At 41.5% G+C, this 24,850-nt stretch overlaps 1 protein-coding gene across 1 annotated transcript in view; it reads right to left on the minus strand.

The window, feature by feature from the left end:
• Positions 1-6,336: 6,336 nt before the first annotated feature.
• Positions 6,337-24,850, minus strand: part of wnt4 (wingless-type MMTV integration site family, member 4) — a 19,510-nt gene continuing 996 nt past the window's right edge. The window contains exons 2-6 of the mRNA XM_087801531.1: positions 13,545-13,626; positions 10,849-11,002; positions 10,457-10,588; positions 9,859-10,001; positions 6,337-7,921 (exon numbers count right to left, since the gene is read on the minus strand). Coding sequence (XP_087657657.1) covers positions 7,451-7,921; positions 9,859-10,001; positions 10,457-10,588; positions 10,849-11,002; positions 13,545-13,626 — 982 coding nt within the window. The 3' untranslated portion in view covers positions 6,337-7,450. The remainder of the gene's footprint in view (positions 7,922-9,858; positions 10,002-10,456; positions 10,589-10,848; positions 11,003-13,544; positions 13,627-24,850) is intronic.

Here is a 24,850-nt window from a genome sequence, read left to right on the forward strand (position 1 = left end):
ATTGTTAAAAATGGAAGACATACGAGACAACCGATAATCTACCTTGATCCGGGGCTCACTCTATGGGGTCAAAAATGATCACAAGAACCGTGAGCCAAAACCAGGAACCACACTGGGGGGACCCAGGGAATGACCTGCTGAGAGCCGGGACCAAAATAACAAAGGCTACCATGAGTAACCCACTACGTTGCCAGGGATTTAAGTCCTGCTTAAGCCAGTACGTGTCCAGGCCCGTCTGAAGTTTGCTAGAGAGCATTTGGATGATCCAGAAGAGGATTGGGAGAATGTCAGATGAAATCAAAATATAACTTTTTGGTAACAACTCAACTTGGTGGGTTTGGAGTGGAAAGAATACTGAGATGCATCCCAAGAACACCATGGGGTTGGAACATCATGCTTTGGGGCTGTTCTTCTGGACAACTGATCCTTGTAAATGAAGGAATTAATGGGTGATTCTGAGTGGAGACGTCCTTCTATTGCAACATCATTGAAGATGAATCATGGCTGGGTTTTTTCGGCATGACAATGATCTCGAAAACACCGCCCGGGCAACGAAGGACTGGCTTGGTAAGAAACCTTTGGAAGGAGTTGAAAGTCTCTTGCCCGATGACAGCCCCAAAACATCACTGCTTTAGAGCAAACTTACAGAAAATTTGAGCTATTATGGCCAACAAAGGGTATATAGAAAAGTATTGAGATTAACTTTTGTTATTAAACAAATACTGATTTTCCACCGTAATAAACAAATAATTATTACTAAAAAAAACAGACAATGGGATTTTATAGACTTATTGTATTATATAATATTGTTATTTATTATTTGTCTCTCATAGTTGAGGCCCCACTGTTCGGTTCTCCGCTTCATGTCTAAACCTCCCGCGTGTTTGACGCCGACACTGGTCACTGCAAGGATTGTTTTGACACGGAACGTTGCCTTTGGCTCATAGACACAAGTAGCACAAATGTAAACACACACCTCCTCAGCCGTACCTGTGTAAAGTATCCAGGTATGAAGGGAACGCAGTTAAAATCCCCACGAAGACAGACACTTGGCTTTCTTGTGTTTATCTCACGCTGATCCTAACCTGGATGAAGACCCCCATCATTATTGTGATCCACCATGTGTCCTGTCACTTTCACTCTCTTCCCTGATACGTCCTCATCTCATCCGTCAATGCTAGGATCAGGAGGAGAGTACTTGATTAAAAATGGCCTCAGAAATTGCCTCTTTCATTTTGGATGACAAGTGAAAACATTCCTTTCTCAGAGAGCTCACTTGGATATTGTACATATTTGAGTGAAACAAATCACTTTATTTTAAGATCATGGTCATGCTGGCGCTTCATAAAGTTTTCTTGTTGAAACTCACTCAATGGTTGAGCAGTATTTGGGGCTGTTGCACCATATTAAGGAAGTATGTTGGTGAAAATCCCAAATCCAGGGTCTAACACAAGACAACTTGTCTGCAAAGTTTTGATTTTTTTAGCCTGCACATCGGAAAGCGTGATTGTCTCGAACCTGTCACATCTCCTGCTCGCATTTTGTGGACCTCAGTCAACTCAACCTGTTTTCCACTTTAACACTTTTTCCACCTTTTCTGAACTAAGCCTCTGCTCTCGGTAAAACTGTGTCTCAGTGTGTTGACTCTGACACACAACTACAAACACATGTTTAATCCTTAAGGGTTCAAAACACTGTTCATCTCATCTGTACCCATCAAAGCCTGTGTGGTGTCATATTTTCTAGATATCCTTCCTTTCCCTTAACTGTCAAGGAGTTTGACGTCTCTCTGTGAGACTAGAGCTGGACCCAAGTGCAACAATCGAAACAACAGACAGAAACGGAATAAATCCAAAAATGTTTTATCACAATAGTTTAAAAAAAAAGTCTCAAGTGTCCATATCACTGTCCAAAGGAACCTCAAAGCACACCACAAGTCGGGCGGAGAAGGAACACGAGGAGGCTGAAAAAAGAACAAGAACAAGAACAAAGAGAAAAGAATTGATTAGAAAAAATACACACACTGGATAAAGCAACAAAAAGTAATCTGGCGCCTGTTGCTGCAGGAGAGGCGGCTTTAAGCTCTGCTGCCGAGGTGGCGATTGCATGATGAGCTGCAGCTGCTGCCAGAGCAACAGGCGCCGGGATAGACTCAGCAACTGCGACTCTGCCACCCACATGAAAAGGGTACCATCTCCTGGTTTCACACAGAACTCGCTGTTTGTGTCTCTTTGTTTTGTCGAAGTATTTTTGCTCTCTAGTTACTCAAATAAGCTAATGGACCTTTCACAGAAGATTGACACCTGTCAAGTCCATGTTTGTGGACTAGTTTAAAGTCTGCGTGCTAAAACTAGCTTTTCAAATTTTAAGTTTGGAAGTCCATCCATCCATCCATCCATTTTTTGCCGCTTATTCCCCAATGGGGGTCACAGGGGCCTATCCCAGCTTCTTCAGGCGAGGACCAGGGGACACCCTGAACAGGACGCCAGACTATCGCAGGGCACACAAAGACAAACAACCGTTCACTTTGGAAAAAGGTACAGGCGGCCACTTTGGGTATAGGAGGAAAGAAAAGCACAAGAAGACACCTTAGGAGAGCCACAGGGTGATAGAGAGGGGATGGGGGGCGGGGGGGACAAGTATCATTGAAAACAAGAACCATCTGTCCCATTTGTGCAACTTGTTTTCTTTTAATATGAGAAATATGCTGAAGATCTGGGAGTTTGTGAGGAGCCTTGGAGGGATGGGCTCAGGGTCAAAGCCAGCGGACTACTACGGGTTTGAGCGAGAGGTATTAAGATTCCGCCAACCTGTTCCTTTAACCCTTCACACACACATGGACCCGAGCCGTGGACGCTCGGTGTGACTCGCAAGCTCTTGATTCATTTATTTAACCCTCGAATTATCTTTGGGGTTGCAAATGGTGAATTGTTGTTACTTGTAGGGGTTAAGTGTCTCAGAGATGACACAATCTGGATGTGCGATTGAACCCACAACTTCTTAGCCACAAGCCAACCACTCTACAGTTTGAGCGATGCTGTGACACATTTCTAATGGCCCACACGCACGCACAAAGATACACAGACACACACAAACAAACATACCAGACAGGCAGGCACATAGTCAAAAAGACACACACAGAGACAGACAGTCAGACAGACAGACACACAAATACACACAGACAGATAGGCACCCACACAGAAAGACTCACACACACAAAGAGACAGAGAGACAGAAAGACAGGCAGAGAGACATACATACAGATAGTGACACACACAAAGACAGAGACACTGACAGACAGACACACACACACACACACACACACAGACTCATAGAGACAGACAGACAGACAGACAGAAACACACAGTGAGACACACAGACAGACACACATACACAGAGACACACAGACAGACACACACACAGAGACAGACAAACACACACAGAGACAGACAGACACACACACACAGAGACACACAGACAGACAGACACACACAGAGACACACAGACAGACACACACACACACAGAAAGACAGACACACACACAGAACGACAGACAGACAGACAGACACACACAGAGACAGACAGACAGACAGACAGACACAGAGACACACAGACAGACACACACACACAGAGACACACAGACAGACAGACACACACAGAGACACACAGACAGACAGACACACACACACAGACACACACAGAAAGACAGACACACACACACACACACAGAGACACACAGACAGACACACACACACACAGAAAGACAGACAGACACACAGACACACACAGAGACACAAACCACCAGCTTCCTCTTGCATCAGACTCAACAGCATCAAACCACAAGTATCGTTTCACTTCTGACTGAACATCCATGACTGACGACTCTTCATCCAGGTGACTCCATGAAGAACAGATCCCACTGGTTGCACTTTATTTTTCCACAGAGAAGCAATTCAAAGATATTGCACCAGCTGGGGGGGAAGTATGATATTGATAAGGCCAAAAGCTCGAGCCATGTGGTCTGCATTTTGCCCCTAATCTCCGTCTATCCCAGTGTTCCTGCCTCTGGACTTTCCTCTGGCCACAGCCAATGAGGCGCTTCTGTTGTCAGATCGTCCAGGTTCCCACAAAGCCTGCATCTCCGTGTTCTTAGTGAACATCCATTTGCTCCCAGAAAATGCTACCGATTGCATTTTGTTGCCACGTTTATCGCATATTGTGCGTCTACAGCGTATTTATGTTGATCCAAGTCACCAGAGAATCAGATCTACTTTATCCTTTACAAGTCAAAGTATTGATTAATCCTTATATGTATTGAAATAAACTTTTTTTTTGTTTTGGTAAAGGTTTATGTTTTCCCCTCATATTTGTTTTATTTGAAAAATCATCATTAACAAAAAAAATGCAAAAAAAGAATACACAGCAAAAACATTCACAATATCCACATTATAGGGTTTAATCAGAAATTTTACTGTCACTAAATTACAAAATATAATGTTATATTTTGTATTGTGAAAATATTTCAACCTGTAAGCGGCAAGATGGAGGCAACTGACTTCTAATCTCTAAACAGTAACAGGAAGTTATTAGTATTTATAGAGCGCTTTTCAAGACCAGGGTCACAAAGCGCTTAAACAATCAAAAAATACTCAATAAAATATATACTTAAAAGGTCAAGATAACACAGAGACAAACACAGGAGTCTCATAAAATCAAGGATAAGCCTGAACGAATAAAAATGTCTTAAGATGTTTCTTGAAGGAGTCAGTAGATCATCAAACACAGAGATGGTTCCAAAGCTTAGAAGCAACAGTCTGGAAGGATTTCTCTCCTCTGGTCCTGAACCGTGTTCAGGAACCATCAGTAGATTCTGATCCACAGACCTCAGGGCCCGAGCTGGGGTGTAAGGCTGGATCAGATCACTGATGGAAGGTCTGACCATGAATAGATCTGAAAGTAAGAACCAGAATTTTAAAGTTGATCCTGAAAGAAACTGGCAGCCAGTGAACAGTTTTAAGGATCGGAGAAATGTGAGTTCTTCTACTAGAGCGGCTCAGAATTCTCGCTGCAGAGTTCTGAATCAACTGCAGGCGAGACAGATCCTTCTTGTTTAGACATGAAGACAAACTGTTACAATAGTCCAGACGAGAAGAAACAAACACATGGATTACAAGCTCCAGATCATGTTCCGACAACATTTTCCGAAGTTTAGAGATTTTTCAGTTGAAGGACACTTCAGCCGGGGAGGTCACATAGAAGCTGATTCGTCACAAATTGGGCAGAATACTGTTTAAAAAAAAAATCTATGAAAAATCTGCCGACTCTCTGGATGTTGCTGCTGTTGTGGAAGAGACAGAACCAGCGCGAGATTTCCTTTTTGTTGCAGGTTCAATGCCAACATGTCCACAGATGGCAGAAACTAAACCTAAAGAAAAGAAAATAATCATTACCTGTGATTAAACCTTGTCAGGTAGATGGATACTATATAGTTTATTAAAGAGCACACATGGTCTGATGTATTAAAATTAATAGAGATCTGGATTGTTAGGTGAATTTAGGCCAAACTTGTTCTTGAGAATTTTGTGTCCGACAGGTAATAAATCTTACCCTTTTCCTTTCTTTTTTCTTTTTAATTATGTTTTGTTAAAACCCAAAATAAACATAATTTGTGACATAAAATCAGTGTAAGACAAAACTAAACAATCCAAGTAAGTAAGCATGTTTTAAATAACAATACATACCTGTTGATGTCATCATCCTTAGCTCCTCTATCGTCTGCTGCTGAGATTTTACTTGCTTCTCCAGAGCCCCAGGTTCTGTTTGCACTTCGTAATCATGACATTGAAGAAGCTCTTCAACTCCATACTCCAGAAGTTTAGACACTTGGTCAAGTTGTGAACGTGTAATCATTCCAGGTGAAAGTACAGGTATCCCCTCTTTTTACCTACATGACATCCATGGACAGAAAATGTCTGCTACAGACGACGGTGGGTTTTCATACCCAGGTTCTTATTTGGTTTCATTTCTGGATAAGTGGTGTAAACTAACTGCAGAGTTACCCTATTTCCCTGTCACATAAGAAAACCCAAATCCCTGCCGGGATTATCTTGCTTTAAATATGTTTTTGACTGCAGTTCATGCCAAAATATTTATCTTTCTGAGATCAAGATAGAGCTAGCGACGTTGGCAAAAGTTATTTATAATGTTTTCCGGGTTTGGTCGTGTGACATTCAGAATGAAGCCTATTTTGTGTTGACCTCTTTTTCAAGGTCAACGGTGGCTGTGCGAAGAGCGACACATAAACACAGTAGAAGGAGGCTTTTCAAACAGCATATATTCATATTTAAAGACATTCATAGGCAGTATAGTCTTCTTCAGTGTATACGTTTGTACAGATCTACAGTTTGTCTCGACGGTCGTTACAGGAAGGAGGGCGGTGCGACAGTCCTGACAGTGGCATGAGTGTGTTTGCGTGACGGCTGGACGAAGATGCCAGTGGACGGCGCCGCCTCGATGTGCGCTTGGAGAGAAAGTGCTTCGGTCAACATGCATGTTTTTAACGCAGACGGGGTTTTCAAGATGGCGGGTTTTTCGATCTCCTTTCCAGACCACAAACATGAAGTACGGCTTAATTTTAAGTCGATTGGGATCTCCAATCGAGCGCTGAACTTAACTTGAGGACGTCATCCTGGTGCAGTTCAACACGGAGATCATAGCAACATTGAAGACAAAATGAAGCATTGCACACCGAGATAAAGGATAGACCGGAGGGACGACTTGCTAGGGGAAGCTAGGAAGCTAAACGCTAGCAGACCTGCCAAACGCTCGTCCTGCCAAACACCTGTGCTCTGAACAAACCCTGGTTTAACAACATGTCAGACTCCGCAGCTCAGTGCAGACCGATGCCCGATTCAGACGTCATTCATATTGAGCGAAATCACAATACAAATCCTTCAATCCGTGTATTGACTCTCGTCACTGGCGGCGGGCGAACATACAGTAGTGGGGCCGTTCTGTGTGTGCGTTTAGCACCCAGTGAATTTTCATGCATGTTAGTGAAGCAGCATCGTATCGTCAGCGCGCTAAAAGGAAGTCCCGATGCCTCAATCTTTGTCTCTTCTTGAGACGCGTCCGACTGTTTAAGTCGAGAAAGCAGCAGCAGCAGCAGCGGCAGCGGCAGCGGCAGCAGCAGCGGCAGCGGCAGGGCTGGAGTGGACACAGCCCTCCTCGCCCTCCACTCCCTAACCCAGGTCCATCCACTCTCTTCATCCTCAATCTTCACGACAAATAAGTTAAACAATACAAAAAAAAAGAAGAAGACAGGAAGTGGCTCCCTACTCGATGAAAAACCGTATTCAAACATATGGGATGACCTTTGACCTCGTACGAAGCTCAAGCTCGAGGGGGTGCGTCCCCTTCCAGGATGAGGTGTGTCCGCCCGCAGTGTTCATCACCGGCACGTGTGCATCTCCACCATTTTGCGACACTGTCTGCATTTGACGTAGCAGCACCAGTGGAACTTGCAGCTGCAGCGATCCACCACCTCCACCTCCTGCGTCTGGAAGCCGCGGCCGCAGCACATGAGCTCGCAGCCGTCGATGGCTTTCGATGTCCTGTTGCACTGGCGCCCCACCGTGCCCAGCATCCCGGGGGTCCGCGGGTCGTGGTCGCAGAAGTCCGGGCTGGGCTCCAGGTAGACCAGATCCTCCTCCGTGTGAGGCTTAAACTGCGAGTTCCGGGGCACCAGGGCTTTGGTGCTGCCCACTTTGCGTTGCTCCACCTCGGTGGCGCCGTCGAACTTCTCCTTGATGATGTTGCCCACCTTGCGGAACGGAGGCATCGCTTTCCAGCAGGTCTTCACCTCGCAGGAGCCCGACACGCCGTGACATTTGCACTCCACCCGCATGTGAGACAGGATTGCCTGCGGATGACAGAGACCGGTTGAGGAACGTTCTGAACAGAGGTCTGAAAAATGTGCTGATTTAAGTGTGTCTTAAATTAATCTTGGACCTCTATTATACTCATCAGTATGTTTCTTTTTGCACAAAACTCTCATTTCATAAAGATATTTACATTAGAAAATACGATTAAGCCCCGCCCACTTAAAATGCTCCATCTCAGCTGAGACCAAAAATGTCGTCCGAGCAACCACGCCCACTCTGCTCTGATTGGTCACAGAAACACGAGTTGCATTCAAGGACTCACGTAAATTTCCACTCTGCCCTGAAACTACCGTTTTTTAAATTAAAAACAAATAAGGTTTGCTGCTTAATGCACACATTACAAAAACACTTCACGCAGAAGTAACTCTCACCATGTTTACATAAATATTTATTTTGTTTCACGATTAAAATGTAGGTACTGAGCTGATTTAGGGCTTCTAGGGGAGGACATTTGCACCAGAGTGATGTCAGAATGTATAATTTAAACCGTAATCTTGTTTGGCGAGATTTCAGACGAGAACTTTATTAAGTAATAACTTCAAAACGGAGCAACGTCATGATGAATGAACTACTGCATTTTGAAGAGGACGACTTTGACAACATGTAAATAAGCCAGAAGGGTTTGGTTTTCACATTAGGGGCTCTTTAATCACATTGTGATGAGGAGCATCTACCCCACCTTTTACAAACACACTGGATGAAAAACAGATTTGTGGTACAGCTCAGAGATTGAATTGATCTCTTGGGCATTTTGAACAGGTTTGGTAAAGTTTGCCTAACACTGGTTAAACTAACACATATTGTCAATAGTAGTAGTTGAGCTTGTTGTTGCTAGTGCTAGCTGCAGTCGTTTTTAACCTCGAGCCACATTTCTTATGCTTATATTTAATCATTTAATATTTACATTTTTCTGACATTACACTTTGTTTCCTCCTGAAGGCAACACGCAATAACATCTGACAGGAAGCAATACAAGGCTGGTCTTTATGTCTCTTGCTATCTCTCATTACTACACACCAGCACTCGCACAACTCATCTTAACTTAACAACAGGTTAACACAACAGCGCAGACATCGCACTGGGGTGAAGCTATCTATTCACAGGTCAAATGAGCCTCACTCAAATCTTTACTTCTACTTCTTGCTATGGTTAATTCCCTGACATTCAGAAGGAGGAAATACGTTTATTTATTTCAAATTAAGAGCATAATTTTAACGGCCATTCTCGGTACTGTTTTTATTAGTTGATTTATTCATTATTTTGTGCAATGTCTATTGATTTTTTTAAAAAATAATTAAGGTGTTGATTTCCACTTATATATTAGGTTTTAAAGAATTTAAAATGACAAGTTTAAGATGCAATAAATCTTAACTATACCTTTGTTACAGTTGTTGATCGTCATAAATCTCCCCTAAAGGAGGTAGACCACAATCACACAATAATTATTATTATTATTATTATTATTATTAAACAATTTCCCAAAGGAGACCTCCTGAGGGATCAATAAAGTTTTACCTTACCTTAATATAGCCTTGGAATGTAGAATTGGAGATAAATTGACATATATATGGCATTGTAAAGAATTACAGGTAAATAGTTATATGATTTAATAATGATCCCGAGTTAAAATCTCTTCTAAAATATTTAACAGAATAATTGACCATCTCAGCCATATGGTATCGTTTCGAATATGAAAGTTTTGTGACGCTAAAGCTGGCATTGCCCTTTTAAAAAAGCATATAAAAAGTAATTAAGACATTAAAAAAGGCGAAAAAAAAGTAATGACTCTAAAATCTCACTCCACTTGGCAGGCGTTACAGCAAGTATTAGGATTAAAAAAGTCAACTTTGGATTTGTGGGTGATTTTTGTCTTAAATGGAGTGAATATCTGAACGTGAAATCAACAAAAACAAACCTTTCTTCCGGCCTCGTTGTTGTGCAGGTTCATGAGCGCCCGGCTGGGCGTCTGCCCTTTGCTTCGCTCCCTCACGTCCACGAAGGACTGAGAAAAAGCGACGCCGTACGCGATGTTGTCGCTGCAGCCGGACCACTGGAACCCTGCGACGAAGACACGTGGACAAAATATTCGAGCCTTAATGCAGAAAGTGCTGCTTTTCACGGTGAGCGTCAGACGGTTTGTTTAGCCGCTCCTGACCACCGTTTGACAGAAGTGCGACCACACATCAGCAAGAATGTTGCTGTCGACGTGATTTGTTAGTGCGAGCGTGTGCATCACGTGCGGCGGTCGCACAAATAGCTGAGTTGTGGTCAGACAATCATCTTTAAACTCCGACACGACACTCAGAGATGATATGACTCGGTTGGTTCTGCTCCGACCGTAAAGCTGCATGATTAATAAATCAACCGAGGCCGATGCGATTGGATGTGACACCCGCCCGTCTTACATGAGGTCATGAAAATGAAAAAAAAATGAAAAAAAAGTGCTGCCGTTCGGTCGGGTCTTTTGCATGCATGTGTGTGTGAGAGAGAGAGCAAGTGTGGGTTACACTTACCCTCTGGACTCACTCCATGAACATTGTGGTCGCAGCCACATTTTTCCAGTTCTCCGCTGCTGCAAGCTCTGGTGACCGCAAACGCCACACTGGCTGCTGAGATGGCATACACAAAAGCTGCCTCCCGGGTGCCTATCACACACACACACACACACACACACACACACACACACACACACACACACACACACACACACACACACACACACACACACACACACACACACACACACACACACACACACACGATATCAATGTCATTCCTGACTTAACACAATGGAGATATTTTTAATCAGGTCTATTCTCGAGTCAGGTGTTCGGTTAATGGAGTTTGAATCCACTCTCTACTCTACTCTCATGGACAGGAGCTGCAGTGGTTCTAGTTCACTCACCCTGGGTCACCACTTTGCCAAACACGGGCATGCTTTCCAGAGTGGAGCAATTCCATCGCCGGTTGCGAAACTGGAACTGACACTCGTCTATGGCCAGCTGAGCGCCGCGCCGCACCGCGTCCATCACCTCCACGCTGCGCTTGCAGATCTGAACCTGTAGGAGGAAAAACAAACGATAACATGCTTTTGTGTCCACCCAAAAAAACAAACATACGAGTTAATGTAAGGAAATGACAACTTTACTTTAATCAATCATCTAGATTTATCACACATTTCAAATAGTCACTTGATTAACTGATAATCTTACATATTTAATTCATACTAAATAATCCTATTCTTGCATTGGATTCACTGACTGCAACACAAGGCCGAGGTCTACAGTTACTGACCAATCCTACATTCACATTTGACTAGAGGTGTTAACCTGAATATTCTACTATAAAGATCCACCATTATGTCGGATCTTTGCGTTCTGGCATTCGAAGACATCTGCCATAGATCTCTCTGCTTGCTAGCGCCCGTGTTCACGTAAGTTTGTCTCTGACTTTTGCATAATTTACTAAACGAGCATTTTTCTTAAACTCATCCATGTGTCTGTCCTTCATTCCACCACCACGTACGAGGCTGGGGAGGGGTCGGTTCATCGGAACACAGAAACCCCTAACATTAATAATAAGGATAATTATTCCCGCCAAGATTATTTGCATCTGCGTGTTAACGAAACACCTTTTAATTTGCAGGAAATATTGACTAAATAGTGAGACGTGGCCCTGTCTTAAGTAACATGGAGGGAACACCGTTGAAATCTGGACAAACACAGGGTTGACAATGTAAGCCTCACTCGTGATGTGTTCCTTAAAACAATTAAAAAACATTTTTGCATCAAGAGGTCTAAGAGTAACATCCACTACCCGAATCATCACACGGCCTCGACCAGCATGGATGCAAGTTGAGTCACACAATATGTCTGGCTTTTTGGTCACACTTTAGCTGAGCCCACACTTTTTAAACAGGAAAAATTCTACTTATTTACTGTTAATAATAGGTAAGTCCACTTAAATTCACCGATGATTCAAAGAGAGGTCAGTAAAGTCGTCTTAAAGTGCCAGAAACGACTTTTAACTAAATCACCGAACAGGGTGTTCTTTTCCTTTTCATTTCAATCATCCTCAATATTTGGTAATAATTCATAAAACACAGATTTTTGCTTGTTCTAAGCCCTAGATTTTGGGCTTCAGTTCGATCTGGACCGCTGACGCAAAAAGGTTCTCCGACCACAGCTGATCTGCGCTTCATATTTTCCGGATGATAAACTCAAAAACCACCCGACTTGTATAAAATTCCTCGTAGCTGTGTGGCTTACGGACCTTTACAACATGAACAGAAACATCATGTTTGGATGTTCTTAGAAATGACGAATACACGCTGGAGTACAGCTGACTCGAGATGATCAAGAGAATATCCTTTGCTTCACAAATGCGTTCAATGATGTTAGCCGACTCCACTGTCGACATTTAAATCTGTATCCTTTGTTCATATCTCATCATCTGTTTCATGTTGTTATTGTCGTGTGATTGGTCTTTTACTTCCACTTTTCCATAATACATAAAGCCGATAAGATCAGCGTTTCCAACTCTGCTTTAATATCACCCTCAAGTTCACTGCACAGAGCTTTTATACAAAGTATATTTAGGCATATTTTAGCATAAAATATCTTTATTCCGTCTGTTTATTTGCTGTTATATTCCATATATTTGTAATTTATTTTTTGTTTTCCAGCATATGTTTATATTATAGTCCTGTACATGTAAATCAAATCAATAGAGTATGAAAATAGTGTGAGGAGTAAATGAAAATTTGAGAACCCCTTAAAACACTAAACTCTTTTCTCATTTAAATGTGTTAAGTATTCCTTAAAAATCTTATCTAACAATTTATGAAAACACCAACCTTGTTGTGAAGATTTGGTTGTACATGCTTGGTTGTGACTGAGATTCTAATCTATATTTAGGGTTATTTTCAGTTGAGCTGCAAATCTCTACGATCATGATCACATTTTGCTTCATCATTCTGAACTCATACATGGTTAAAAATGCTCTTATTATGCTGTATTTACAGTGTTAACTTCATGCATAACCATTTATCCGTCAGACTAGAAAGGGTGGCTGAAAAAAAAGCTAAAATTCACCCAAAATTCGATAATATCATTAACCATAAAAAGACAAGCAAAACTATATTATACATTTTCGAAAAGCAACAAATAATCCAAAAAGTAAGTGGTAAAATTGCACACCTTTGCCTTGGCCATTGGTTAAGTGCATTTTTTTTTATCCTGGGACCACTTTGGAGAGGTACTGACCACAGCAACACTGTGAATGTTCAGAATCATCCTCAGATGTTGACTTGACTCATATCTTCTATGGGTCACATTTGTGCTAAATATTCAATATTTTTCATTTTTCAGAAAGTTGTTGCCTTTCGAAGACACTTGACCCTATAAAGCAGGGGTCCCCCCAATGGCCTCCAGATAAAAATAGTAAAATGGAGTTTCTTTTTCACTTATTTTCGCTAATTTAAGTCATTTTTTCTTTTTTTTAAATAACAAAAGCCTCACGGACCAGTACCCGTCCCTGGACCTATAAAGCACATCAGTCCTCTCAAAAGGCTGAACTGTCACTCTCTGTGGTTCTATGTACCTGTCTCTGGATGAGGCCTCGTAACCTCTCGCAGGTCTCTTCATCCCTGATACTTCCCACAGACGACAGCTTTGCCAAATACCTGCGGAGAAAAAAAAAGACCATCAGTTATGACGTTCCCGACATTAGGACAGAAAAGAGGTTCAAGGCTGTCGTTCTGGACGTTGTTTCCGGTTTTCCAGTCGAAATCCTTTTTAGAAAAAAGTTTTCTTCCCATGACGTGGTGGGAATGTTTTGGTTACTAGTCTGAGTGTGAGGACACCGTGAGGAGGGGAAAGTGGTTTTATCAAGCTCAGCACCTCCAGGCCAGACAGGTCACCGAGATACCCCTCGTGCACGCTCGCTCGCGCCCAAATACTCCCGAGCGTCGTTCAAGCATCGACATCCGTGCAACAAGTGGTTGTTGGTCTTGCATTAGATGACATGAAGAAGTGAGAGAAGAGACAGACACGTCTACAACCTGTCGCTCACTCTGACCTCCTTCGACTGTTCAAACACATGCAATCTTGCTCTTAAGTTAAGGCTTGAGGGAAAACGAGTGGCGCCCCCTACTTAAAACAGTTGCCATTAAGTCGATGCAGCTTGAATTGATATCTCATAATCATAGATATAAAAAAACAGCTTTTAGTCGAGCTAGAAAACTGGAATTACCAGCAGGCACTTGGAGTGAGAACCCCGTGGTTCATGGGGTCATGGATGACTTGAGTCTACCCCAGGTCTGTGGGTCAGGAGGCGAGGGAGTCTCTAGAAAGGTCACCAAGGCAGAACACCGCTTACTATTATTACCAATCCTCGATTCATCTCTATGTTTTCGGACTGTGGGAGGAAATCAGACTCCAAAATCCACAGTTGCCTCCCGCTGGAATCATTGCTGTGGATCTAACCTGTGACTTGGTCTGTCTTAAGTGGCTGCGATCATAAGACGCTACACCCAAAACACGATGACAATATTTTGATAGAAATACAAACAATTAAGTCTCGAGTATCAAATAGATCTTCAATAAAGTTTAATTCTCACAAAATGAAGTTTTTAGGACAGTAGCCCTGCGAGATTGGATATGTTTTTCCAGAGGGTTTCTCAAGCCACTTTTATGAGTCGCGGGTTATGAGTTCTCAAGACCACACATACCTCCCCAAAGCCCTGTGTGCTGTTTCAATCAAGCCGTGGCACTGACCCAGGCTGAGAAGGATCTGTCGGCGGATGATTGACAGGGCTTCTGAAGAGCCACTCCAACTATTTTAACGTGACAGCCTCGTATTAATCTGGGCTTTGATGCATCCGAGGTTATGATTGGTATATCAGCTGCTCCTCTCCACGGTCCAGACGGTCTCTGTCTCACTTTGATGCTCTTCTCCTTCATTCGAGCCCTCCAGACGGTCGGATTTCAGCACTCGTCGCTCCGATAACCTCGCTCTCAGCCACATCCTCTCGCCTCCGCCACAATAGGGATGACCTCACAAACCCCTAAATCTGTCTCCCTGACCCGAGAGCCTTATCTAAGTCGTTGAAGCTGAATGAACGACGAGGCTTCTGTGCACGATGCTTGTTTCAGTGACACTTGGGATCTACTAATGAAGACTTTGTATCAATGTGTCCAGGTGAGGAAACACCTGAGCCCAAAGACACATCTCTCTTTTTCAGGGTTGACCAAGATAGAGCCTGCGATATTTCAACTGTTGTGAACATTCACCCTCTCATAATGTATATATCTGATTATATCATTGTAAGTTATTATAAAGAACAACTGATTGTATCTGTATTTTATTGAACATCAGTAACATATTGGAAAACAACTTTTTAAAAGGGGTATCAAACTTGTAGTAGCCTTTCAATCACTCTGTGGTTTAGCTCAGAATAGTAAAATGTCTGGTGTCCACAGATCCATTTACCGAAGCTTTATACAGGACGGACCAATTTACTCATTGTGTTTTGGAGTCACTTTTTGAGGTGAGACACGTGACCATCAGTGAGAGACCCAGCGTAGAACCTTCCATCTTCAGACACATTCAGTAGTAAGTAAGTAAGTAACTAAGTAATGGTTATTTGTAAAGTACCTTTCTCACAACACATGAGACAAACACAGAAGTCCCAGAAAATCAAGGAAAGGCACAAATAAAAATGTCTTAAGATGTTTCTTGAAGGAGTCAGTAGATCATCAAACACAAACACAGAAGAAGATCGTTCCAAAGCTTAGGAGCAACAGTCTGGAAGGATTTCTCTCCTCTGGTCCTGAACCGTGTTCAGGAACCATCAGTAGATTCTGATCCACAGACCTCAGAGCCCGAGCTGGGGTGTAAGTCTGGATCAGATCACTGATGGAAGGTCTGACCATAAATAGATCTGAAAGTAAGAACCAGAATTTTAAAGTTGATCCTGAAAGAAACTGGCAGCCAGTGAAGAGTTTTAAGGATCAGGGAAATGTGAGTTCTTCTACTAGAGCGGGTCAGAATTCTTGCAGTAGTAGAATCTTCTTGTCATGATTCCCATGTTGTGCTTTTATTTTGTTTTTAGGTTTACAGATTTCTGTTGTGTTGTTGTCCCTTGACAGACAGTGGCATTGATAAGGAGCAATGCGAGTATTTCATGACCAAAGTTTTAGCTTCACCTCGTTCTCTACCGTTTTTTGTTTTTTTTACCTGGATGGTTCTCGTTTACCAATACTTCCTGTCTGAGTGCTTCCTTTTCGCTTCTTGACTGGATCAGATTCTTGTTCGGATACATTTTGGATTTATTAACCGGATACATTTTGGATTTATTCATTAGATTGATTGATACAATTGTGATTAAAGACTGGTCGACATTTCCTCTGACTCCTATGAATAATGTTTTGCTCCTGGCTCTTCTGTTTACTCAATCTTGACACTTCATTGAGCAACGAGTTGATGTTTTTGGTCTGTTTGCTTTTTAGCTTAAATGAAAGTGGTAAACTTGTGATTATGTTCTACAATGTATCTGGAAGAAGAAGGTTTTGAAGGTCAGCTCATTCACTTGTATAGTTACTGACTGTTATGGATTAGTTCCAAAATGCTACTTTTATTAAAGTCTTCAAAACTTAAATTGTAGCCTCAAGAATACAACAATTATTCACCAGCCAAAAGTCCTTTAAGGTATTTCTTTAGCCTTTTTTTTTATATAATCAAGATCAACATTCCTTTAATATAGACAAAGTAAAATGGCTTTATAATGTCTTTGTAACAGATTTGTTCAGTAGAAGTCAAATGAAACTTATCTAAAACTAATTATAATTAGTTTATTTAAAACTAGACAGTGGAATTTAATAAAACACATGATTACACATGGATAAAAAAAAAGCCAGAATTAGCCAAAAGGCTATTTTTGTTATTCTATTCTGTAGACCTCTGGCCATGATGTAAAAGGCAACACAAATACATTTTAGAAAACACATACCAGTACATGTACAATATAATATGAAATCCATATGCAAACACTATACAACTAAGAAAGAAAACAAAAAAGAAGATTTCATTACAACATCACAACAGGCTTATCTTCTAGTGTTGGCAGTTATAGGTGCTGATAAGGCACACTTTTTTTGTGAAGGCCTCGTATGTTGTGAGCAGTTTAACCTCCTCAGGTACAGAGTTCCACGCACTTGCACTTCTTACTGACCAGGACGACTCACTGAAAGTGCCAAAAGAAGCCGTTCTTGTTCAAGTTTTCGGACCAAACATCTCTTCAGCACTGCTGCTCATGAGGTCTATTCGTTCACCGGTGAAGATTCTCATCGTGGCGGCATCCGAGGGAACGTTTACGCAACAAGAAGCTGGGAGGCGTGAGCCACTGTTGTCTGGGAAATGTAAGACCTTGACGACGCATGTGTGCGTTATCGTCTCTATCAGGTGATTCCGCTGCTTCTCATAGCCGAGGTTAACAAAACGCCTCCGCTCGTGCAGAGGAGTCGACCCGTAGAAGGACAAGAGCAAGACACAAACACTCCATCCTCCCACTGCTTCTCTTTCCCTCCTTCCCCCTGCCAGGTTGCGTGTTCGACTCCTGGGGGTCTAAGCCCACTGGAGCCGGTGGTGTTGTGCAGGCTGTGATGTGTAATGCAACACAAACAAGCAGCAGCCTACAAACAGTCCAGGTGGAATGCTCGGCACCTCCCACTTAAATCCCCCCCGGCAGCGTCATGGGAGGCCGAGAGCGAAAGTAAGAGTGTAAACAGAATCTTGTGACGCTGGAGGAAGAAAAAAAAACGAACCAAGGGTTGTCTCTGCTTAATGAAACCGTTGTTTTCCGACAACAACACAAAAATAGGCCACAGAGGATCAACAACTATCATTGAAGCTTCTGATCAACTTTGAATTTTTTTTAAATTTAATATTAATTAATCTAAAACAGAGCGCCGTCCCTCACCTTTAATGTGTATTTATATGAAAACATGTTTGTCTTTCCAGCTCTGAGCACACGCTAGATGTAAATATAGCATGAAGGGAGAGAAACCTGTACATTCGCTGACCTGTCGCTCACAAATCAACTTCACGTCAGTTAATAGAGAAATGCCTGTACGTCTGCATGTGACATGTAGAGGGCGCTGTTCCACCAAACAGGCTGGATTTATAAGGGATCTCTGCTCACATAAAAAAAAGTTTCACATAAACTCAATCTTTTTATTGATCATTTTTTAAAAATTAGAAGAAAATCTGTTGGAAAATCACAAATGTATCCTTTTTGGACGATAAATGTCTTGTTGTTATGTTCGGTAAATCCACTATACGGGTGTCAAACTGAAGTGGGCCAGATGTGGCCGCACATTACAATCTATGGCCCACATTTTCAATAACGCACACCCATTCATACTACAATTCCCATATGGTATGGCAACCGTTCATGTGGTTTTTCAATCGTATAAGATGAAAAATGACTAATGGACTATGACTAAAATAAATATACTTTTCAGAAGAACACTCAAGCTATTCCGTTTTAAAAATACTTATCTTAACACTTGTACAAATGTGTTTGTGGTATCCCTTGTACTGTACGACCTGCCAGGGAGGTCGTTCAACTTGACCCAGAGACAACAAAAAGGTTAAAGGAGATTTTTCCAGCCACAGGATGACAACTTTTTTGGGAGGACAAGATCGAAATCTAAGCAATAATGTTCAGGAGTATTGACTGCTGGGGTTAAAATGCATCGCTGTTCATTCTTGAGGTGCAGCTACAGCTCGACTGGATCCCACCTGTGTATATTAAACATGAACACACGTATGATATAGCAAGATTTCTGCAGTTTGTCATCTCCTAAAGATCACATCAGTCTTCGTAACTGTGACCTCCACACATGCACAGCACCTCCTCTGGAGAGAATATTTCCTGATTATAAAGCACCTTTCGTCTCCAGTCAACACATTCCAGGCTAGAATATAACTTCTCGTCATACGTCAACTAACTATAGAGAACGGTTGAACAGTTGTGCGAGTGTGTACTTACGACACAGATAACACATCTCATCATCTCGTCTCATGCTAGGATGAGAAGATGCTTGTAAACTTTAAATCATTCATGCAAAAGCAGAACAAGTCTGTACATGAGGCATCTATACCGGCGGGAACTATTTACACAGGGAACACGTGTTTGTTGTACACAAATATTTGTGCATATAAAGAAGCCTCTGTAGATGAACTGAGAATACATGTTCACCTCATCAGGGCCCAGAAGATTATTGCGTCTTTTGCTAACTTGTTGTTGTTTTTTTTTAAATAAAATGAAGAAAGTGAATCAGAAGTGCATCAGAAGTCACAGTCGAGTCCCTCCACACTCACACAAAGTGTTTCCTGTGTGTAGATGAAGTTGGACGTGAGCCGCACACACAGAAAAACACTGACCGCAGAATGTTAATGACGTTTGTGACGTGGGCGAGTGAGTGATGAACAACTTAAATACGCTCCGAGACGGAGGCTGCTACCAATTGGAGTGATGGATTACATTGATAGAAGGGTAACAATTATGGGATAAAACCAGCGTTTCGGTGTCAAAACAAATCACTTAAGAGTCTGAGTGCAGAGCGCTTGACACTGAAATATGTAATTCGACAGTTTGTGTTTCATTAAACAGATACGAGTGATGTGTTGGTAAAGTACAGTGTGTTGAAGTGTGAGAGTTGCCCGCGGGTCACAAACAAGACACTAATATTACACAAAAGGAGTTTGATATTTCAGACTTTGTAGGAGTTTAGGGGAAACAAATGAACGAAAACATTACATGTCCGACGGATATTTTTCTGAATTTCTGACACTAGAGCTACATATCCAACAGACAACCCAAAAAAAAGTTGAAAGTTGATATTGATATATAACTGGATGATCTAGCTTTTCGGAAAAGATGTGAAAACTCTTCCTAGAACTTTCGACGTTCCAGTTGTCTGGACCGTTATGTGTGAGCTATTACAAATAAAGAGTTTTCTGGTTAAGAGTAAGTAAGTAAGTAAGAAAGTGACTTTTATTTGTAAATTTCCTTTTTAGACCAGGGTCACAAATAACTTGAACAATCAAAAGCAATACACAGTTAAAAGCAAAAAATAAAAAAAACTCTTAATGGCCAAGACAACATAGAGACAAACACAGGAGTCCCAGGAGATCAGGGAAAAGCCTGCACAAATAAAAAAAGAGTTTTAAGGATTGGAGAAAATGTGAGTTCTTCTACTAGAGCGGCTCAGAATTCTCGCTGCAGAGTTTTGTATTAACTGCAGGCGAGAAGATCCTTCTTGTTAAGACACAAAAAGAGTTTAAGGTCTAAAGGTTGGCAGGTACAGGAAGTAGAATATGGTCGATTGTAATTTGTAAACCTAAAATATGTCTTGTTGTGTGACGACTTTCACATGATGCCTAAGAAAGTATGTTTCCATTTACTCAAACACTGCATGAGAGCGGATATACCTCTAAACCAGCGACGTGAAAGTACAAAATAAATCCAGTGACTATTTAAAAAATTTCGTCCATCATTTATTACAACTGTTGCCTTATTGTGGTAGGTGGTCACATCCTGTAATAACAACGTAATGTAACGTAAAATCCTATAGATTCAAGGATTAAATTGTTAAACAATACAAAAATAAAATAAAATAATGCTCATTGAAAGCAGTGAGAGTACACGCAAATAAATAATAATATAGTACATGGAACAAAATATGGTCCAGACTGTGATCTCAATGGACTATAAACATGAATCGTGAATTTATATTCTAGATCATGTTATTCTACATCCTTAGTCAAACCACAGATGGTTCCAGGAAGTGCGCCATGTGTTTACAGGAATTATGAAAAACATCATTCAATCATTCAACAGTCCGTGTCAGAGAAGTTACACATTTCCTGTAATTGTTACATTAATACGTATCATTTAGTGGTGCGCCTACTTATTACACCACAGTAGCAGGTCGTGAAGCCACGACGCTCCGCCCATCACCCTGCAGCCAAGAATTCTTTTGATATTATCATTTACAGTTTGTTTGGCTCCCAAAAATCAAAGCAGTTGACTATTAACGAATGATTCATCTCATTTGTGACCTCATTTCATAATGAATGTTTCAGGCTCAACCTTCTAAAGAAACTTCCTCAGTTATTATTTGGAGAAAGAAAGAAAGCTTCACAGTCTTCATCTCTGTCGTGACTATTCCAGCTTCAACTGTTTCAAACTTCACTCATTTTCTACTCACCCTCACGTCCACCAAGGGTTGGGAGGAAATCTGTTACTTTTTATAGGAAGAAATATACATTTGAATGAAGCGACTGTAGTCCAGTGCTCTTCGTCTTCATCCAAATACCTCCGTGGTGCTTGTCTGTAACGTCCCTCTTCTATTGAAGCTTGGACAAGAAACTTGAATTTTAAGATGTTTGTAGCAAAGGTTTTAAGAATAAAAAGCGATACAGACAGGAAGTACTCCGGGTAGACATCGCGAGCCCGAAGGCTTCCTGTTAATTTGACCTCTGAAAATTCATTATTACTAAAAAATAAAATGATTTTCTTTCCAAATGATGTGTTTTGATTTCACATTTTCACGTTTTATCTGTAATCCTTTATGATTTATAATGCATATAATGTATATAATGTTTGTATGTTCTCCCAGTGTGGCGTGGGTTTACTCCGGGAACTCCGGTTTCCTCCCACAGTCCAAAAACATTCAGAGGTTGATTGAGAACTTGGAGGAAATTGTCCGTAGGTATGATTAATAAGTAATAAATAATAATAAGAAAACTTTTGTTGTTGATTTATTTATAGGGCAATACTGGAGAAAAAATGTATTTTAAAATCTTAGTAACAACTTGTATTATTTGTATATAATATAATATGTATATATGTGTATTATTATTATTATATATTGAACCACATATATTTATCCTTCAAGCTACAAAAAAAAGATACAGAAAATATATACCAGCGTACAAGAACAAACAACGTGAAAAAGTGTCCAAATATTCAAAATATTATCATATATTAATTTAATTTAAATGCATTATATTTAATTATAAATCTAAAACAAAAGAAACTACTTAAAAAAGTTTTTTTTTTTCATTTTTAAATGTATTTTTTAATGGACAAAAAATATTTCAAAAGAAGAGTGAAAAATACTCAAATTGGAATAAGACAAATAATTACTGAATGGCAATAGTTGTGTAACAGCTTACTCAGAACTATAGTTTTACATCATAAGGGCCCAATAAGCGAAACCAAACGGCTGCCTGTGGCCCCCTGGCCATGCTTAATCTAGTGACTGAATCGACATTATTTAACCGTGATCATAAGAAAGGTCTGGTCTGAGTAAGTTAACAACCAGGACCAACGAGATTCTGCCCTCACTGGCACAAGCCTGCCTGCAGTAGGTGAGCCTGACAACTGTGTCGTGGGGGTGCAGCCTTTAAAAAGGTGTCGCCTCAAAATCTTATCTTTGCCACAATACACACCGTATCACGGGGGGGGGGTCACAGCTGAGTACCCTCATCCTCATGTGTCTTCCCATCCCCGGGACCCCTTCACCGGTGTGCGTTCAGGATCCCAACACTGGAATTAAGGCTCGCGGCGGAGCAGACTGGCAGCTCGCGAGCCTGCCTGGACTCGCCCGCCGCTGTCACCACGCCTTCAGCATCAAACAGCACAATTACTCTGTACTCAGTGACAGAGTTCAATGTGTTAGTCAAGCCTCGTAGCCGCTCTGATGCGTTCGTCAAACGCCGTGCACTCGTGTGAACGCGTCCCACTGGGAGAGCGGAACACGGTCACGGAGAACACGCCAGTTTTATTTAAGCTGTCGGTGATTTCCTGATAACCAAAGGAGCCAAAAAGATGAATTAATGCCCTGAAAATGTCCTTATGCTGGAGGTCTGTGAAGGAATGCAGCAGACAAACTGCAGGGACCAGATCATTGCTTGTATGTTGCCCTTAAACCAACGGATTTCCTGTTTCTATTTTTCATGGGTTTATGTGGAAGATTTTAATATAAATCCACTTCATGTCTTCATATATGGAGTTATATCACACCAGGGCCGGGTCTAGGCAGGGGCAAGAGGGGGCCTGGCCCCCTCAAATAAATGTTGTGCCCCCTCAAACCAGGGCCGGGTCTAGGCAGGGGCAAGAGGGGGCCTGGCACAATGCCCCCTCAAGATTTGTGGCTGCCCCCTCATACATGCCTGTCTAGACCCGGCCCTGGATCACACGGGCAGCAATCTAAATTAGGGGGCTCGCTTTTCTTTCGCCGTCCGGAGAATATATCCGAGGGGAATCCTGCGTCCGGCCCAGAGCCTTTTATTCCCTTTGTCGAACCCAGAACCAGCAGCACAGGGCGGCATCACGGACTGACGTCACTGCTGCGAGCCTTCAGGGCTCCTCACCCAGAACCTCCTCTGTGACGAAACGCCTGCTAAATCAAGTCAATGTCCCGTGAGGTATTCAAGATGACAATCGAGTTGACGACAGGTTTTCTTTTTTTGAGTCTATGACAAAACAAAAGTGTCGCAGCTTGGATGAAATATAAAATAAAACTAAAATAAAGGTTTGTGTGTCTGGACGACTTGTGACTCCTGCCTCCGTACAGACAATAATAATGAATCCACAAAGTTAGGGAGAAAGAAGATTATTTTGGGTTGTTTTCATCAGTGATCTGTGGAGTTATCCCACAAGATGACTTTCACTCGCAGGGTCTTTGCTCGGGCATGTAACGGTATTGGTGAGTTATTAAGTCTCCTTTCTGTGCGAGTTAACCATTAACGTGGAGCGAGAGCACACATGTGCAGGGGCGGCTCTTCTATGGTGGCACGAGGGGCACCGACCCCCCTCAGAATCTGACCGGCTTAAGGCTGGTGTCAATCAGTGGATACAGGTTTCTTTACGCATGGAAGTGGTAGTGAATAGAAATATAGACGTGATATTCAGTTAGCATAGAAAAACTGCTCTTAAACGACACAACATGTGTGTTTACTTCGCTCTCCTTCAGAATAAACATGAACACAACTCTCCACTATTTCAGTGATGTATTTATGATGTGCTTTTATGGTACTTTTTGTGTGGTATTTTTTGGTGCAGTGTTAATTTTCAACGTATACTACAGTGTGAAACATAAGGCTGGGAGAAATGTTTCGATTTATTCCTACAAGATGATGAAATTGTCCGGGAAAGTATGAAAGGATGAAAGTCAATACGAATGGAGACAGAATGGTCAACATTTCCAGGTCATGACCTCCAGGTGAAAATACCATTTTTAATTTGTGCTATGTACAATATCTTTTACATTTATTTGCTAAATTAATGAACATGATAACAACTTTTATATCCTCATTATGAATCACAGAATTCAACTTTTCCTATAAGCTTAAAATTGAATATTTGTTGAAAGTGTTGAAATTAATTAACAAAGAAATGATAAAACAAATGATTGGTAAATCTAAATAATGTAACTGCAATAACATTTAAATGGACAGCGTTGGTTGCATCATTAAAATACTTTCAGATACCACAGAGGTACAGACTCTGGATCTGATGACAACCAGTATCCACTCCAGGAGCCACAGGAACCTTCCAGGTCATGCTTTACCTTTTCCACACCTTAAGTTTATACATTTTATAAACCGATGAGCACGATCTAAAGCAGATCTTGGAGAGAAGGGAGGTGACCAGAATGAAGGATCTCACCAGTTTTCTCCAGTTTACAGACTTCCAAAAATTGTTCTTCTATGATCTTTAAAGTTGTGCAACACAGTTTTGTCCTTCCAGTAAGTACAGCGACCTGTTATTATCAATCGGACTGATAACAGCAAATATATACAGAGACAAGCAGTTGTTATTTTCAATTTAA

The sequence above is a fragment of the Callionymus lyra genome, chromosome 10, assembly GCF_982586985.1.
Source record: "Callionymus lyra chromosome 10, fCalLyr1.hap1.1, whole genome shotgun sequence".
NCBI classification, from domain to species: domain Eukaryota; kingdom Metazoa; phylum Chordata; class Actinopteri; order Syngnathiformes; family Callionymidae; genus Callionymus; species Callionymus lyra.